General features: G+C 31.3%; 1 protein-coding gene and 1 long non-coding RNA gene across 6 annotated transcripts; one reads left to right on the forward strand and one right to left on the reverse strand.

Annotated features, from left to right (window-relative positions):
- Window positions 1-1,100: 1,100 nt before the first annotated feature.
- Window positions 1,101-14,572, reverse strand: LOC129909059 (zinc finger protein on ecdysone puffs). Of its 2 annotated transcripts, XM_055986003.1 has the most exons (5): window positions 14,289-14,567; window positions 9,646-9,772; window positions 9,197-9,530; window positions 6,298-6,518; window positions 1,101-2,714 (listed from the first exon to the last, which is right to left on the reverse strand). In XM_055986003.1, the coding sequence occupies exons 2-5, from the start codon at window positions 9,654-9,656 to the stop codon at window positions 1,187-1,189; spliced, it is 2,094 nt and encodes a 697-aa protein (XP_055841978.1). In that variant the 5' UTR covers window positions 9,657-9,772; window positions 14,289-14,567; the 3' UTR covers window positions 1,101-1,186. The 2 variants fall into 2 exon arrangements, with proteins under 2 accessions (XP_055841978.1, XP_055841979.1); XM_055986004.1 differs by lacking the exon at window positions 6,298-6,518 and having other exon boundaries at window positions 2,334-2,714; window positions 14,289-14,572.
- Window positions 14,573-15,338: 766 nt separating this feature from the next.
- On the forward strand, window positions 15,339-17,254 carry LOC129909067 (uncharacterized). Of its 4 annotated transcripts, none has more exons than XR_008771400.1 (4): window positions 15,339-15,478; window positions 15,641-16,547; window positions 16,959-17,103; window positions 17,169-17,254. It is a non-coding gene; the product is annotated as an uncharacterized LOC129909067 (long non-coding RNA). The 4 variants fall into 4 exon arrangements; XR_008771398.1 differs by having other exon boundaries at window positions 15,646-16,547; XR_008771399.1 differs by lacking the exon at window positions 15,339-15,478 and having other exon boundaries at window positions 15,508-16,370; window positions 16,446-16,547.
- Window positions 17,255-19,518: the final 2,264 nt, after the last annotated feature.

Here is a 19,518-nt window from a genome sequence, read left to right on the forward strand (position 1 = left end):
GGTACCTCGCTAGGGCCAAATATTTACGATTGCAATTTGCCTGGGGCCCTATTTTTTCAAAACGATTATCGTTGAAACTACTTCGTTCTCGTTGAAATGCGATTACTTATTACGATTCAACGGTAGTCGTCAATCTTGACGACTTCCATTTAGTTATCGTTTGACTTTCGTTTAACTGGGGCCCTATTTTGTATAACGATTATCGTTGAAACTACTTCGTTATCGTTCAAACGCGATTACGTATTACGATAATCGTTTATTCGGCCCTAGCGAGGTAATCCGTCCGAGCGCATTTTGTCCGCTTTTATCCGAATCGGGCAGTTTTTACCTGTCGGAAGCACACCTCGAAGCATGTTTCGTATAAAATTGGAGAATTTTCCGCTCCGACGGATAGCTCGATAGGACCGAATGTCTAACCTTACTTAACACCCGAAAAAAGCAGCCGCATAAACGCAAACCCAATAGCATCATTTCGGTCACCAAAATCTTAATGACATCTAAACGGATTGAACCTTCAATTTGATGTGCAAAAATTTCCCATCTTTCGAATGTAGCACTTTTGTTTCTGATATTAAATGGAATTGTGGTACAAATTCCAAAAGTTAACTGTACATCAGTCTAATACGTAATAGGCTCCTTGGTGCTGCTGTAGACAATTTTGTCTGAGTATTTTCTTTCTATTCAATCAAGGATCTTCTATAATAAAACAGATCATTTTCTGAGACCAGAATTCTCTCAACTTTATAAAAAAAAAAATAACTTTCCAATTCACTAACGCTTACCCATCTTTGAGCCAAATGTGCAAATTCAATGCTGTTGCAAAATCTAAATCTGTAATAGTTCCGCAGAAATAGAAGTCTCTTTTTTCCTTTTTTGTTTTATAAATAAAAAGTCAACACATTTAATTTAATTTTTCTTTTGTTTAAATCTAAGGGTTTTTCATTTATTGTTTTTGTTTTTTTTTTTGTTTGCTTGCTTTAATTGTTAAAATTAAAATTATAAATTACTAAGTATGTCAGAGAATGGTAAATTTTTAATACACGTGCCAGTTATTATATTGTTCAATAATAATACCGTTTGCGCATATATTTCTATTATGCTTAGAGAAATATTAAAAAAAAAAAAGACCTACTTAATGTGTGTGTGTTTTTCTTTAATTATTTGTTAGTCATTTGGAAAAATATACCTAGTAACGGGTGTAACGACCGCGTCCACGACCCCTGGGCGTCGCTTTAGCGGCAGGTGTTTTGGCTGCTGCGGCTCCCTTCTTCTGGGGTGACGCTTGTGTTGGAGTTGTTGGTGCTGCTGCGGCTGCTGCTGCTGCGGGAGCTGGCTTTTCGGCTGCTGCTGGAGTTGCGGGAGCTTTGGGTTCAGCCTTTGTGGGTGTTTCTTCCTTAACAGCTTCTTCGTTTTGTGTTTCCATTTCTTCTTCAACTTCAGCCGCATCACCATTCTCCTCTTCAGCCATCTCTTCATCAGCTACAGCAGCTTCCTTCTCACCGTTCTCGGCCATATCAACATCTTCATCGTCACCGGTAGCTTCTGATGGATCGTACAACTCATCGTTGGCTTCCTCACCATTTTCTTCCTTGACTGTCTCACCCTCAGCCTCTTCACCTTCACCTTCACCTGCTTCCTTCTTGGCCTCAGTGGCAGCTGCTGCAGCGGTGGCTTCTTCAATCTTCCTCTTCTTGCGTTCGGTCTCTTCGATAGCGGCTGCGGCTCTCTTCTGAGCAATCTTGGTATCGCTAGACTTGTCATTAAGGAATTTAACAAATTGACGGTGGTGAGAAACGGTACGTGAATGTACCTCCACAGTCTTTTCGTTGTCAAAGAATTTGCCACAAATTGAACACTCGTAGCATTCCAATTTGGTGATCATGCTAGCACCCACTGGGCGAGTCCAGTTGTATTTTGGCAACTTGGCGTCAATTTCTACGGGAACATCATCACCATCATTGAAATCAACAATGATATCTTCAGTATCTTCGGGCAATGCAACCTCCTCTTCTTCTTCTTCCTTGGTCTCGTTCAATTCATCACCTTCCTTGGTCTCATCGGCAGCTTCTTCTTCACCCTCTTTCTTCTCATCACCTTCTTCATCGTCCTTCTTCTCAGCGCCTTCTTCACCTTCTTTCTTGACTTCACCAGCAGCTGGGGTAGCAGCCTTCTTCTTCTTCTTTTGTGGTGGGCGGACATCCTTCAACTCATCCTCCTCAGTCAAGATGGTCAGAGTGTTCTTCTTGCGCTCACCAACCTTGGTGTTCTTTTCGGCGGCCTTCTTCAAATGATCAGCAGACAGCAAATGCGAGTCGTAGTCAATGCGGGTGGAGAATTCCTTGTTGCATTCGGCACACTTGGGATGCAAGAATTTCTTCAGCTGCAAATGGCCGTCCGATTTGCGATGGGCCGACAAATGACCATGGAAGTTCAAATCGCACATTGTGCAGTATTCCAAGTTGCGGTTCTTGGACTTACCCATACGCTTCAAACGGTCCAATTCAACCGATTTGAGCTGTTCGGCGATCTTGGCCTCTTGGCGGATCATGTTAGCCCGTAGACGGTAGCTTTCTTCAATACCTTCGCGCATCATCAAATGAGCACGTCCCTTGATGTGGTTTTCAAACGAGTTGGCATCCCACATGTGCTTCTTGCAGAGATGACAGTAGAACATGTCGTTGGGTACATTGGCGTAGGGGGATTCCTTGACTTGGCTGCTCATCATTTATTGATTAATATTGATTGATGTGATTGATATTCATCACAGGATCAAATTTGTGTGTTCGAAGAGAAATATTGAAAGTGAAAAATAAAAAAAGAAATAAAATTAGTTTTATTTTGAAAAATATTGGAAATGGAAAATGGATTTTTTATTCATAATTTTCTTTTTGATGGATTCAAAAGTCTTCATAAGAAATGTTTGTTATTTTTTGTTTTGAATTAAAAAATTGTGTTTGCACTAAAATCGGATTTCTAATAGAGATTATGGAAATGTTGGTTAATTTTGTCGTGTTTCTCAAACAAAATATAAAAAAAAAACAGCTTAAGGTTCCGCTAACAGTTTCAAGAAATAACAAATGCAATCGGCACTATTGTAAAATCTTCGTGACAAAAGTTCTAGCATGTCAATGTCATTAAAATCAATCAATGCTTGAATTCTAAGTTTAATGTATTTTTCACACCTATATTTTACACTAAACAGACGACAAGAAAATTAATTTTCCAACTCAACGCCGAAAAATGACAAAGGTATTATAATGAGCTTTTATAATTGCTAAAATAATAATGACCAGTTATAAATTGATTAATGTATAAAATTAATGAAAAATGCATCAAGTCAATAAATCGGCATTTATCTATCATGGCGGCTTTTTTGTATCCAATAACAATTGACGGTAGACTCAGGTAATTACTTTTTTTTATTCACTCTTGCTAAAGAATTCATTAGCGAAGTACAAATGTAGCAATACAACTTCTACTCTTGCATTCGCAAGTATTTTAAATGAACTGAGAAGAGACATCTTTTGAATTGACATGATCGGAGAATGCAGTGAAATAGCTAAAGTAATGGATGCATCCATTTGCTTCAAAATAAATCAAACGAGATTTTAACCAATTACACTGCACAACAAGGTTTTGGATGAATAAACTATACAATACTTTTCCAATGGTTTTTGGTGTGCTGAACTCGAATCTGGAGTCAGAAATATTCTATCAGCTTTAGTTTTTGAAATATTGCCATTAGAAAATGCAAAAACACGTTTTTTGGCTGATAGCTCTGTTCAACAAAATTTGACTTTTTTTTATTATAAATAAACCAAACTATACTTTTCCAATAGTTTTTGGGGTGCTTAACTCGAATATGAAGTCAGAAATATTCTATCAGTCTTAGTTCTTGAAATATTGCCGTTAGAATTTGCGAAAAAAACGTGTTTTGGCTGTTTTTGAGGTTATGCTTTGATGTGAGGTACCTTATTTTATCAAAATTTTTAACGGTTTTTATGAGAACTGTTTTTCTTCTTTGAAAATCTGTATAAATTTTTCCGATATCTGTTTTATTGTCTGAGATATCTTGAGTTTAAGTACGTTCGTTTTTACTTATTTTATCTATAACGTTATTTTCAAACTGCAGTAATTTCAAATTAAAATATCTCGGATTATAAAAAAGATATCGCAAAGATAAAAACAGATTTTTAAAGATGAAAGACAATTATTATACAAACCTTCACAAAAAGTGTTGCAAAAAAATTCCCACACATTGCAACACAACTTCAGAAACAGGTGTTTTTGCATTTTCTAACGGTAATATTTAAAAAACGGGAGCTGATAGAATATTTCTGAATTCGGATTCGAGTTCAGCACACCAAAAACCTTTGGAAAAGTATTGTTTGGTTAATTCATCATACAAAAAGCTTAATTTTGTTGTGCAGTGTTATATATCTAAATATGGCCAATTACATCTCTCGTATTGAAGTTGGTTAAATAGATACAGTTTAAACTCTTGATCTTAATATCGTGAATAAAAAAATTCTAAAAAGCTTTAGAACTAGTTTTTCTAAACATACAAATTTAAGCATACTTTCGTGCAGAACCGATGGCTTTTTTCAGTAAATATTAAGTTTAACAATTTCAATCTGTCTATAATGATCACTTAATGAAATTGGAGTTGACAATGTGAACGTTTAGCAACTTTAAGTATCCAATTTTTGAAAAATGAAGTTTTATATTGCCAAACGCGTTCGCATGTTTCAAATTTATTTATTAATTTTCTTTTCTTATTACCTATATTGCTTTAAAACGTTACTATTTCAATGCATAAACAAGAGAAAATGAAACTCTTTGAAAAGTGTTTATGGTATGATTGAAGCTATGACTTAGAAATTAATATTTAATCAAGATTTATGAACATTTTCAAAATTATTTAAATTTTTGTCTTGATAAGAATTGATAACGACTTCAAACAGAAAACAAAAGTGTTTTCGTAGAATATAAAACTTAAATTTAAAAATCTAAAATCACCAACAAAATTGTATTGGTTACAGTATCGGAATTTTTCTAGCATATTGAGATTAGGGGTATTATTTTTTTAATTGAACAAATTTTATAAGTTCAATTTGACGTTTAAAAAACAGCTGTTTGTTTCCTTTTTTTACGCAATTATTTTCTGCTGGGGTGTTTTCATTTAAACCTTTTGCGGAATTTTCTATTTTTACGTGAACGAATAACGTTGTCACCTCAAAACTCTTATAAAAAACCGATTTATGTGCGTAACAATAACAAAATTTAAATATTTTTTAAGACTTTTTTTACCATTTACCATTTTCTTATAAAGACTTTTTTTATATTACTCTCAGGTTGGCCCACACGATCATTTATTATCATTTTCTTATTAATTGTTGTCTGTAAATATTTTTTCTGCTTCATCATAACTGTAGTACATCACACATCATATAAAACCACAACAAAAATATTTTCAAATAATTAAAAAAAAAATCTTCGATTTAATTGATTTTAAAAATTAAAATAATTTTATAAAAAAAAAAAAAATAAACATCTGTGAGCGCAAAGAGAGTCCACTTCTCTGGTGAAACACAACAATTAATTAATCATCATCTTCATCGAACGAGAGAGACTCTCTATTTATAATTTCTCAACACAAATTCTTTAAAATTTATTAAAAAAAAAAATAGATTAAATACAACAACTTTTCTCTTGAAAATGACGATTAAAAACACACAAATAGAGAGCGAGAGAAAAAAGTGAAAAATTGAGAAAATATTTGTAAAAAAAAAATATATTGTTGCTGTTTTTTTCTTCTAGTTTTCTTCTTTTTTTTTGTATAAATATAAATGTAGTTTGTAGTAACGTAAGGTAAGATATAAAAAGGTAAAAATTGTAGAAGTAGTACAAGTGATTTTGCAGAAAAATTCACATACATTTGTTTGGTTTATACAAATTAATTAAAAAAATTTATATATTTTTTTTTTTTATATAGAAAAGTAGTTTATATGAAAATGTGTTGGCTTTTTTGTTTGTAGTTTATATCCATCAATATAAAAAAAACTTACTTTAAAAAATATAATATTTTATATAGTAGATGAAAAATATATATTTAAATATATTTTATTATTAAAATAAAATAAAATTCTTTTTATATATAAAATTATATATAAAAAATTACTATTTATTTATTATTTGGAAAGAAATTTGAAATTTTTTTGAAATTGATTTTTGTTTTTTTTTTTTTTTGTATTTTGTTTTTTAAAAATATGTCATTTTTGAAGTGACATTTCTTACCTCTCGTTTTTCTTAGTATTTTCAGTATTTTCACCAGGAGCTGAATCCTTTTTTTTATTGGAATTTTTAGCCAGAAGTTTCTTGGCACGATCAAAGGCATTCTGTTTACGAATACCGCCACCTTGCTTATTGGCTGCAACCTTTGCACCACCACGGTTATTGAAACCTCCTTGAACTCGGCGTTGGTTATTGCGATTGCCAGGGCCAGCTCGATTGACCATCTTTTTTTTTTTTAAACATAGTATTTTTGATTTTTTTTTAAATAACAAAATTCATATTCATAAATATACAAGTATTTTTTTGTTTGTTTTGTATCGATTTTTCAAGTTTTTTGAAATTATATATAAATCACAAGAGCCACGTGAAGTTGTTGTTGTATATTGATTATTTTTTGCCATGTTTGCAGCAGAGATACGCACACACAAACCGAATGGCAGTTTTCGGTTTTGATTTTGCAAGTCCAAGTGTATATTTTGAATACAGTTATTGTATACATATTTTTGTGATTGCACAATGGAATCAGCGCCCAAGACACGTATAGTTTAAAAATTATTACAATTTATAAAAAAAAATTAAAAAATCAATAAAACATTGATAGTTTTTTTAAAATAAAATATATCACAATTCACACATTTTAAAGAAAACAAAATTAAAAAATTAGAAAAACGTGTACAGTTGGATTGGGCGCACATAAACATCAAGTTTTTATGTTTTTGTATTTTTTACATTTTTTGTGGATTTCGGTTAAAAACAAAGTTTTTATATAATTTTTCATAATTATTTTAAACAATTTGTTTACACAAATTTATATATTTTTTTATATATTATAAATCATTATTTTTTTTTATAAAGATTGGTCAGTTTGGCGGCATCGGCGGGCAAGCAATCGAATCGTGAATCGTGGTGTAGCATAATAATTAACCGTTGATGGTTTAAACAACATGGTTTTTGGTTTAAAAGTTGGAACAGATTTTTTTTGAAGATCGGTAGTTGTGGGCACAGTGCGCATATTTTTTTAATGTAGGTAGGTGTATATAGGTGGAGCCAGGCATCACACAATAACACACACACACACAAACAATAAAATTGTTTTTGAATTTTTATTGTGTGGTGGCGTAGATTGATTTTTACAATTTATGTGATTTTGTTTTTCGTGTAGGGAAATAACAAAAGAACACAATTTTGCACGGAGAACCAAAAGAGAGAACATTGAAGAGAGAAAAATATTATAAGAAAATTAGAATTGAAATTTTTTTGATTGTTTGATTTTTGTTTTTTGTTTGTTTAAAAATACATAATTTTCGTTAAATTCTAAAGAAAAAAATATACATTTCTTTTATTGGTGTATAAAACTGTCAACTGTTTTTAACAACACACATGTTTGATGTTTGCTAAAATAAAATAGTCTATTTTTTTGAGCGGCATTGTTGTTTTGCACATGCACAAAGGCCGACATAGATTCGTCTAACTGCTCTCTCATCACGTTTCTCTGGCGTTTATTAAAATATCTCTCGGGCTAAAACATTTACTTTTTTTTCAAATTCTTCACATTTTTTAAAAAAAAATTGATTTTGTCGGATGAAATCTACATTATACAATGGAGAGACGACGACACAACCAATGTTGTTAGTTTGGCTGTGTATTTTTTTGGTGTGATAGATAGATATATGCGCTATTTTTTTATTTATTAAATCCCAGAAGACGATATCGTAGGTCAGGAGCCATTTGTAGCGACGGCAATTACAACGCATCAAAAAACAGCCAAAACAGTTTTTGTTTGTTTGTTTAGAAATTAACTTATGTCTTAGTAAAATATTTCATTAAAACTAAAGAAAAACAAAGGTGGCAATGCACAAAACGAAGTTTATACATTGCCGAAAGGAGTTTTTTTTTCTAGAGGTATACAATACATTTTTTTTTTTGTTATAAAATTAAAAAAAAAAATAAGATAAAATTGCAAATAAAAGGAGAAGTTTTCATTTTTTTTCTGTACAATTGACTTAAGAGATACATTTTCCAAGGACATTATTGGTGTTTTTTGGTGAAATATGTTGATAAAAATACAGTAGGCTAAAATGGCGAGTTGAAAAACTTATTGAAGAATTTATGTTATTTGAAGGCAAAAATACACAACACCAAAGCAAAGAAGCAACAATAAAAGCAACACGCATGCTTGTTGAGCATGTTTGTTTGAAATCAAGATGATGAAACCTAGTTAAATAGACATGAAGTGATTCGGGAGTTTTCGTTAAAACAAAGTAAAGTTCAAAACCTTCTGCATTTACGGTGCTCGAGTCGAGGAGTATTCAAACAGAGCTTTATCTCTTTTTGTTTGATCTTCCTGACTCCTCGCACAGTGCAAATACATATTTTGAACTAAGGACATTAGAAATATTAGAAAAAAAAGCAATTTTGATAAGCAAGAACGAAAAGAAAAAGATTGTTTTGAGAATTGAATAAAACAAATGATTGGACGCAACAGTGAATGAAATTCAGAATTGATGCAAATGAGTGGTTCATTCAATCACTTGCTCGTAAGTGGAACCATTTGCGAATTCAACAGGAGCTGATGAAGAAAAAAGTTCTTACCGACTGCATTCTTAAAAGGTCCAAAAGAAGAACTCATGCATTTTTTTTTATTTTTCACAAATTTTCTAAGTTTTAAATGAAATAGTTTTTCAAAAACAATCTTTTTGTTGTGAAGAGAGGGTGCAAATATGAAATTTGATAACATACAATTTAAATAAATCTCTCCCATCAAGTCATACTGTATTTTTATATATTTTTTGTCTTTTTTTATAAATAAAATTTTGATGAAAGTAAATAAAAAACCAATAATGTCCCCCCTTTATGAAGTGGAAAATAAATAAAATTAAACATCAGTAAAATCAATACATACCGGTCCAGGACGTTGATTGCGGTTACCCGCCATTCCTCCACCGCCTCGTGGAAGATCTAGCAGCGATGGTGGATTTTGATTCCTGAACAAATTATTGAGCAGGTTGTTGGCTAAGCTAATGGCTTGGGCATTCATGCCTTGACCGCCGCCAACACCTCCACCGCCACCTTGGCGCATATTACCACCTCCATAATTGCCACCGCCGGCATTTTGATTATCCCAAGGGCTCATGTTCATGCCCATGCGGTTATTGCCGCCAGCCATTGGGCCACCACCATAATTGCCGCCAAAGTTGCGGTTGCGATTGTTGTTTCCACGGAATGCCATTTTAACGCTACAACGATAAGAAATAAAACATAAATAGATATTTAGCGATAATGATAAATTATAATTTAATTTTTTTAAAATCGAAGAATGATGGAGAATTTTGAAAAAAAAAACATTCCTACCTTGGAGCCATTTTCTTTATTAAAGGAAATTGAATTTCTTTATTTGCCAAAAAATTTTCTAATCAAATGATTCGTTTAAAAAATAATTCTTTTCTTCGAAAAAATATTCAATTTTTTCTATATTAACCTGAAAATAGAATGTGAAAATGAAATAAAGAGAATAACCAAATATGAAGAGAAAAAAAAAATCATGCGATCCAGCACCTTAATGTAATAAATATCTATTGCTATTTTCCAATACTCCGACTAACTAATTACTAATTTTCTCAACATTAAAATTGTTTTTTTTTTTTTTGTATGTTTTAGACAGGTCTTTTTTCAATTTTTGATCTGTACAACTACAATTAAGTAACAGTTTTTTGATAGATTTAGATAAAAAAAATTGGTTTTTTTACCAAACGAAAACAATAAATTTTAAAAAAGTTAGTTAGACTGTCTACACTTGTCAAAACATGTCGCTTCCTTAATAATTCAGGCACAAGTTTTGAAACAGGGTGAAAAAGTTTACATACTAAGGAAGAACTAATGAAACATGCTCAAACACCATTAAAAATGGACGGTGGAGAAACTTGTTCTGAAGATTTTAGATAAGAAGAAACATCTCGTTGAAATTGATTTTTTTAACAAACGGTCAAAAGTTCATGCGTTTGTGAATGTTTGACAAGGGTGATTGACCGTAATAAGCTCAACGAGCGTATTTGAATTTACTTGCGATGTTCAAGAACTGAAACATGAACCGGTTTTGAAAATCCAAAACAAGAAAAATACAAAGGAAAATTATATGTACTTTTATGTTCTTGTTTGACAAAGTGAGATTATGGAAATTCTCGGAAACAAGTGAATTTACCAATTTATCGTTTCTGACTTGTAGAGCTAAAAACCTAGAGCAAAGTCAGCTTTAGAGACTGGTTTTCTTCCCTCGTGTCATGATCGAATTGCAATAAATTGAATATAAGATTGAAAATAGATTGCCATTTCAATGGCAAACGAATAAATACTGAAAGAGTCATTTTAAGATTAGGGTTCAGTTCAGTGTCAAGTCAAGTACCTAGTAAGTACACAACTCATTTGGTAGTATTTGAACTTTTTCTCAACAACAACGTAACCGTTTTGAATCGCCCCATGGCTTTAAATTATGTAGGTAGGTATATTAATTTATTTATTTGTGCTCTTATTTTCCCAATTTCTTTATTTAATTCAAATTTATTTGAAGCATTTTCTAATTCCGATTTAGCCCAAGTTTTTCAGTGCTGAGTTGAAGTAGTTTTTTTTAATAAGGAATGAATACACAAAAGCCTTACAAACGTGTATTTATTATAATAAAACAAGTCTATCAGTTAAACCAGTGTTTATTCAACTAATTTGGTGTTTTGTGTACGAGTCTACTTTCCCTCACTGAAAAACTTGGTATTAAAGTAGTTTTCTCTTGACTTGAATTTCAAAAACCTTAAAAACCCGTTTATCATCTGTGAAAATATGCATACGGAAGGACCAAAGTAACAAGGCAAAACAATTGAAAACTTTTATTTTGTTTCTTAATCAAGTTTGCCTTTGATATCGCAATGAAAAACTGGGTACATTATTCTCTTTCCTCAACTTTAATTCAGAGTTGAAATACACAAAATTGTGCTGAACATGTTTTTACAATTATTAATCTTTCAGAATAAGCTGTTGTGTTCCACTTTTTCGAAATTTGAATGTATATGAGTTTTTAGAGAACAGATCAACAAAAACATAACCGAAAGAATTTTTACAACAAATATCAGGTAGTTGTTTTTTTTTTTTGCACAATTTCAGGTATTCGGCAACACATTTTATTTTTCTATTCATTTTGCCTACACAACTTACTGAAACAGCAACATGAAAAAGATATAAATAATTTTAATAAATGCCAGATGCTGGTTGCCAAGCAACAGCGACAGAGTGCCTAGTTATGATTCATATTTGTTGTAAAATTTAAAACAGTTAAATGCCAAAATATCTGGGTCATGCTTGTTTTCTTTTTTATACCTATTCGTCATTATTATAGGTATACGCAAAAGAATTCTTTCAATAGGTGCCCTTCTAAGCAATTATTTTTATTTTGTATTTTTAACTGATTGGTTTTTACAATAAATCTATACCTACAATTATTAATTTTTCTTTCAAGAATAATATTACTTTTTCAACTAAAAAAGTAGTATTCTAAAGATTTTTCAAAATTACTTTTGACACATTTTTGGTTCGATAGTTTAGCTGCTGGTAGGCCTCGTTTTAAATTAAAAAAAAAAAAATCAATTTTTAGTTCAGTAGAAAATTTATAGATACTACAACAAATCCACCCTCAGTAGATATTGTGGGTTGGGTTACTCTGCTGCATTATTTGTACATAATGTATAGAATGAAAAAGGGCAATAAAACGCAGAATCAGAAATTGAGAAGAAAAAAAAAAAAATACACAAAACAGAAAACACCACAAAGCATCCCCCTCTCACGTAGACCATCTGTGTTCATTCTATCCATCTGCATAAATATAATTACCAATATCAAGTAAATACAAAGTATAGCTATGTATTGAAATTGAAAGAAGAAACATTTTTTAAAAAAACAATGCACCAATTCCAAAAATTAAAAATTAGGTGAATGATAAAACAAATATTTTAGTATATTTAGCAAATAGATAACAAGTCAAACAAAGATAAACTATCTGCGCAAGTAGGTATTCAAGATAAGATACCAACGATTAAGGTGCCTTTCAAAATAACAATTTGGGTGATTACAACTTACAAGTGTTAAAATGCGACTTTATAAATCGCAAAATTGTTCTAAATCCACTTTTTACCGAAAATGAGTTAATGATGCAGTTTTACTAGTTTGAGGGTGCTCTTTCCGAATTTGAAAAGGGTTTTTGTCTCTAAAAAATTTCTTTTTAGCGAATAGATAACATAATTTAATGGGACATAGAAAAATAAACACAATGAGACCCCGAGTATTCTTGATTGTTCTAAGTCCCATCATATTTTGTTCTAAGTCCAATATTTATTTAAGGAAAGTGCGTACCTACTTGTAGTACAGAAATTGTTCTAAGTCCAATTTTGGGTTTTTAGTTTAAAAAAATATTTAAAAATAGTATGCACCTACTAATGAGGTAAACTTGTACATTTTATTCAAGAGAAAAGAACAAACTTTATAAAAAACATAACTTGAATGGCAAACGAGCAGAAAATTGTCGCTTTAAACCCCTGTAAAATTTGCTTTTTGAGACTTAAAACAATTTTGCTTTATGCCGATATAAATCTTAGTTTTCTTCAACTTATTTATGCGTATAGTCACCCTACATAGAATTTTTCCATCACAAACGAAAAGCAAAGCAAAGGAAAGGAAACCAAGATTTTACCGGCTCCCATGAAAATTGAACATCTGTGATGAACAGAAGAAAAATATACATACCTTCCCCTAAATTTAGCGCTCAATATGTTTGAGGTATACAAAGTAGGTATATAAAGAAGCGTCCTTCTGCATCAGACATGCGCTGAAGAACAAAAAGTAAATTATGTATACAAGAAGGAAAACCCTCGTCATCCGGTGTTTAATGTGAATAATGCGGACAAGATAGATAAGAAGAAAAGAAGACAAACAAATTTAATGAGGCTCTTGGCCACGTACAAAAGACAACGACTTTATGGAAAAAAAATACTAATCATTCATGACTCAAGGGAGCTTGTTTGGAGATCGAGACTGATGAAATTCACCGGCCGGTGTCAATGTATCATCCACAAACACACATCACAAAAAAAGGTGTTTCTTACACACGCACACCAAAAAAACCCAACCCAACAACAACAACAAAAAAGTACTTAAATAATTAATTCAACAATTCAATGGAAAGAGAATGAAAATAGGGAGAAAAAAAACCGGCAAACTCAATTCAAATTCAATTTGCCGCCATGACAAGCATTTTTTGCTTTTTTTTGGGATTGAGGTCAACGCCATGACCGGGTCCCGGGTGCTCCACTGTGTACTTTACAGTTTACACACAAGAGTGCTAGTTTGTATCTTTAATGGTTTTTTTTGTGAAAGGTAAAGTGAATACATACAAATGTTTTTTTTCGGTAACACATAAGTGCGAAAAAAACAAGACAAAATGGCGCGCCTGACTATGCCGCCCGGTTGCCATTTTTTTTTTTTTTTTACTTTTTCAATGAAACAGAAAGAAAAAAAGTTGGGGATGTAGAGAAAAATATGCGAAAAAAAACCCATCAAACTTGCAAATTTTCAGTCAAATCATTTCAACGAAAAAAAAATCAATAAAATACCAAATTGATTTTGGAAAATTTTCAGCTAAAAAAACATGTGACTTGGAGAAAGAACAGAAAAAAAAAACTTCCAGAAAAGTAAGTATCTTTTGAATTGACTGTACTTAATTAAAGTCTTTCAAAGTCTTTTTTCAAACTGAGAAAAACCTTCATAATTATGTAATAAATTGTATTCACTTACAAACTAAATTATTATTAAATTAATTTTTAATCAAATTAAAATTTAAGTTTTTAAAAAGAGAAAGAAAAATTAAAGAACTTTTTTTCAACCAGAAAGAATGAAAGAAAAAACAAAATGGCTTCCTTCTATTCTATTATACCGGATTATAGTGTGAAAAATAAACTCACCTTTATTTTATTACAATTTGTTGTCAAATATTTAAAGTTAAATAAACTTCACTTTAATGTTTTTATTTTGTGTTGAGAATTGGCGTACAATTTACTCGGGTTAATTAATTATTGAAAAAAAATGTACTTGTCTTGAATTGATGTATGTATATATATAATTTTCCTATATATATATATATTGTAATTTAGTTTATTAGTTTTTATTCTATTTATTTTTTTTTTATTCACGTCGAACAATCGACCAACCTCTTTCAACAGACGATGACGAACTGATGCCGAAATATAGCGGCTATTTGCGCAAATCGGCTATTTTGTTCGAAAATGAAAAAAAACAAAATGGCTAAATTTGTTTAGAATAATTGAGGTGTGAACGATATGGATGAGAAATAGTGATGTGACATCTAGGAGAAAATAGAAAAAGTAGAGTTTGGGAATGTTTATTTACGAAAAATAAATATTTTTGCAATGGAAATTGCAATGAATTAGCTACAAATAAAGTTTTAAGCAATTATTTGTTAAGAAATAATGAACATCTAATGAAATTTTTGTGCATTAATAAAATATAAACAAACCATTGACCTATTATAATAGGTCAATGAAACAAATATTGAACGCCATTGCGAAATTCTAAACAAAAATGAGTGGTTAAGGGGTAGAGCACACTTGTGTGATAGTAAATTTCGAAATTAATATTATGTAACGCCTACATCATCTACTTTATCGGGGTAAAAAGAAATCTTTTTGTTACTTCTAAATTTGGGTGTATATTAAAAAAAAAAAAACACATGATTGCAAAAATTAACTGACTTGAAATGCATAATAAAGAATAATATGAAAAGCTTATGTATATTATTTAAACTTCGGTAAAGGTATTACGGAAGATATATTTAAGCTTTTTTTAAACTTTAGTAAGGTTGTTGTTGTTGCATATGGAAAAGGGAGAACATTAAACAAGTTTGACATTTATAGCAATCGCAACTAACAATTTTCCTTCTATAAAGCTTTATAGAAGCAAAAGAAGCATGTATAAAGCCTTACAGAAGCTAACAGGGCTATTCTGGAGTTGTGATGCTCACAAGTCACAATTTTTTGTGAGGTTTTTTTTGTGAGGTTTCTTATGAGGTTGTCACAATTTCGTATTCTGCGAAAAACCTCATAAGAAACCTCACAACAAATTCACCACGATAGAGGTGAGTTTCTTATTTTGACAACCAGCTGATTTGTCAGATAAAAAAGAAACAATATTCAATTCACATATTTTAGAATTAATAAACTCTCAAGAAATTAATAATTTTTTTAACAATCCCAACTTAATTTTTGCATTTGATGATATAATTGCACTTGTTTATAAGAAAAGTGTAAACTTGGCGCAGTTCAAGACATTCGTCGAGATGGACTCCAACCTGTACCAGGCAGTCAGAGAGACTCAAAAGAACGTGAAACTCATCAAAAGATGAGATTTAAGTTTGGAAGTGTTTGGATCACCACCGGCATCGGATGGCATGAGTTACCTATTACAACGGCAAGTAGTATTGATTGCATTTAAATCAAGTCATGCACAATAAGTGAATGCAATCCTTCTCCGCTTTTTGTAAATGAAGATTTTTACTTTTAGGAAAACAATGGCTCTCAAAGCGTCCATATTAGGTTGATCAACTGAAGAGTGAATGTGAAAAGATTGCCACTTTGACTTAAAGTATCGGCAAATGTGCCGCAACACCAATCGCTAGCCCGAAACTTATTTCGTTCTCACCCAAAGCAACAAAACTCCGCAATCTTGTCAAAAAAAGGACGACAAATTGGTTGTCCGTCTTGGTGGCAATGAAGGACTACAAAAATTTGATCTCTCTGGTTTGCTGGTACAGAGAATCTGATACGTTCAGACGAATTAAGCTGGAAAACAAAGGCAAACATGGAATTTAAATACGAACGCATAAATGTTGACAAAGAATTCTTCAAAACACGCTCACAAATCGGACTCAATAACCAAGCATATTTCATGCACATATGCAGGAAATATAAAAATTATCTAACAGCACTTCCAACTAATGGATTACAACCTCCTCCAAATTATTTATATAAGTAATTCAATTTCACTTATGAATAAATGGCTATTTTTTTTATCAAACTGAATATACCATACAACCTTCGACGTAGACAAATTTCGTCATCAACAATAACATCCATACACCTTATTTACCAGACCGAAAATTTCAACCCGAATTAGGCTGTAATTATTAGAACTGCCAAAAAAAATAAGTAATTTCTCCCTTGTTTATATTATTTCGAATGAACCTTAACTGGTAGACCAGAATGTGTGTCTGTGGCTTGTGTCTTGTGTCGCTGTCAAAGTTAAAAAGTATGAAATTAGTATATTGGTGCCAGAATACGTAGCTGTGGCTGTGGCAAGGAAATTCGCTGTGGTACAAGTCGAGTCGACTTTTACTTCAAGCTACAAGCGGAATGACTTTTGACGTTTCTAATGTGGTTACTCAGTTAAAAAATTTTTTTTTTCAAGGCAATTGACATTTTTGTACGCCACATAATTCTGTTCATCTTTTCTACATTTTGAGCGAATTTATTTGACATCTTGTACCACGACGTTTTTCTTTGCTACAAGCGAATTTTCATTCTGTTCAACCAGTAAGTTTTAAAATTAATATTTTTCAGCAAACAAAAAAAAAAATGGAATATCAAACCAACTAGAATTGTATAATGGATCATTCACGCCCGCATCCGCCTGTTTAGAAAAAAAAAGGATTTTCTTTACTAAATCTGCTGGGGCTGCATTTTCTTTTGTTAAAAAAAAAATGAGGTAAGCCAAAAAAACAAATCAAAATTAATCTACATATACAAAATCATCATTCCAATCTAATGCAGGAATATGGAGTAATCTAAAAAGGCAATTTCTTCTTGGTTTGGGCTTTCAAGGCCATATTAGTTGCATGGGAAATCACATTCGCACAATGTTGCCACAATGTTACAAGTGTAACAAAAGTGTTACTTTATTGAAATATTAAATAATTTTGTTACCATGTTACTTTTTATTCCGTTTTGTTACACTTTTTTTCAGTAAAATTTTGTTTGTTTTTGAATAGAGTGAAAATTTCAACCCGACGCACTTTTTTATTTAACAATTTATGCAATAACTTTGACTATTTTGCAGGTAACAATGAGCTGTTTATGGTAAAAAAGTTTTAAATCTATTTTTTGTATAGATACCTATTTGCATTCGCTAAGGATTAAATGGATGGGAGTTAATGAAGGGAAAATTTAATGTGTTAATTTTAGGCTAGACACTCTAGCCAAAAAATTCTTCTCCAAAATAGTTCTACCTTTCAATTTTTAAATTATTCTCCAACCACAAAATAATATAATATAAAATGCATTTAATTTCGAAAGTAACAGTTATCAATCTTAAAATGTATCTACATATAATCTAAAAGCTCTTGAGGATTTATAATATCTTTTAACAATACACAAGAAGAAAAAACTGTTTAAAATGAAGGGCAATTTTTCAGAAAGATATAAAAAATTAATAAATTGTTCCTCTCCGCCTCCAGTAGAACGTTTGTTTTTTAAATTTCATTGATTAAAACCTAGATGAAAAACGAAAAATACTACACAAAAATGGCATAACTAAAAATAATAAATTAAAATTAAATTTTCTAAGTCCTCAAAGTCGACAGCTAAAGTGATAACGAAAATATATCATCGAGAATTCTGTCAAAGTAAAAAAAAATTAATTAAATTAAAATCAAGAAAAAATATCGGAAAATACGTTTTTGAACAAAAAATAAATACAAAATAAAAACTTCAACACAGCTCTTTATAACAGAAAAAAGGGCCAGGAAAACTCTCTACATAATCCGGAATTCTTTTCTACAGCTATGTACTGAAAAACGGAAAGCATATTGAAATTTTGTTTTCGTTGATAAAATTTTGTTTCAGCTTTATTATGGTCAAAACAGACATGCAGTTTTTTCCCTGCAGCAAAATAAAATAACACGGGCTCTTATGGGAGAAAAATCTGCATGCAGCGCAGAGCTGCAATATGTCTCTATTTTTAAATTCCATGCCAAGTTTCAACAAAAATACAAAATACTTGCTGTTTGGCATTACTGATATTGGCAGTTAACACAATCTATCATTCAAAAATTCAAATAACGTTCGTTTTGATTTTCTTAAAATGCAAGAACTAATTGAATTCATAAAAAAAAACTTAACCATCTTGTTTTGTTTTATAAATTCAATTATTTCTTCCATTTAAACCGCATTTTTATCGTTTCTTACAAAAAAAAAAATTATAAAAAATATCAAGGTTATCAATTCTTTTTGACAGAAATCGGCACATGTATTTTGGGTGCAGCGCTGCAAGCAGCGATGCCTGCAGATGTGCCGCACATCTGTTTTAGCCACTAGGCTCAAACTAAAAATTTCATTCTGCTTTTTGAAAAGTGAAAATTCTACTAGTTTATTTTATTTCACCTCTTTTTCGCTGCAGTAGCTTGCAGACTTGGTAAAAATAAGCTTTCAAATAAGATAAGATTCGATTTATGACTTTTTTTTTAATTTGTTACTCTTTTTTCCCATTTGTTACGCTTTTTAAAAAATGTTGTTACTTTTCTAAAAAAGCCTGCGGCAACACTGCATTCGCACATTTGTTTCCAAACGTCATTGAGTTCCTGTTAGATGCTCAGATATTCGATGTGATTTTTTGCAATTGCAAATGGGCGAGTATACGACAATAGTGTTGTGATATATTGTGATTGGATGGAAGGTTAATGACTGTTCGAGTATTTGTTGCATCCTCTGTATGAGGTAAGATTGAGAATTAATTCTTTTTATTGAAAGAATATATAATATTTTCTTTTCAATTTTAAGACAAAACTACACATACGCAATTGATTCTCTTTGTATTCGAGAAGGTACTCAATGTTGAGCCCATTTTCTTTGCATTAAGAATTGGCGAGCGGTTTATGAAAGAACATAAAGCAAGAAATATTATTTGGCTGTCGTGACAAAGTTTTTGTGTCCCCATCTTTAAGAGTATACAAAAAACTCTCCATCTGTTCTCATCGGTGACGGAGGAATCAACACTTGCACCAGGTCGTGTATATTAATATGCTTGTAAGACAAATGGAGCTTGAACGCTTGTCTTTTGAACTCCAGTTCGCCTGCCATTTAGTAGATGGCGCAAACCCACGTATCTGAGAAAAAACACTTTAAA

This window comes from Episyrphus balteatus, chromosome 2, assembly GCF_945859705.1.
Source record: "Episyrphus balteatus chromosome 2, idEpiBalt1.1, whole genome shotgun sequence".
Taxonomy (NCBI): domain Eukaryota; kingdom Metazoa; phylum Arthropoda; class Insecta; order Diptera; family Syrphidae; genus Episyrphus; species Episyrphus balteatus.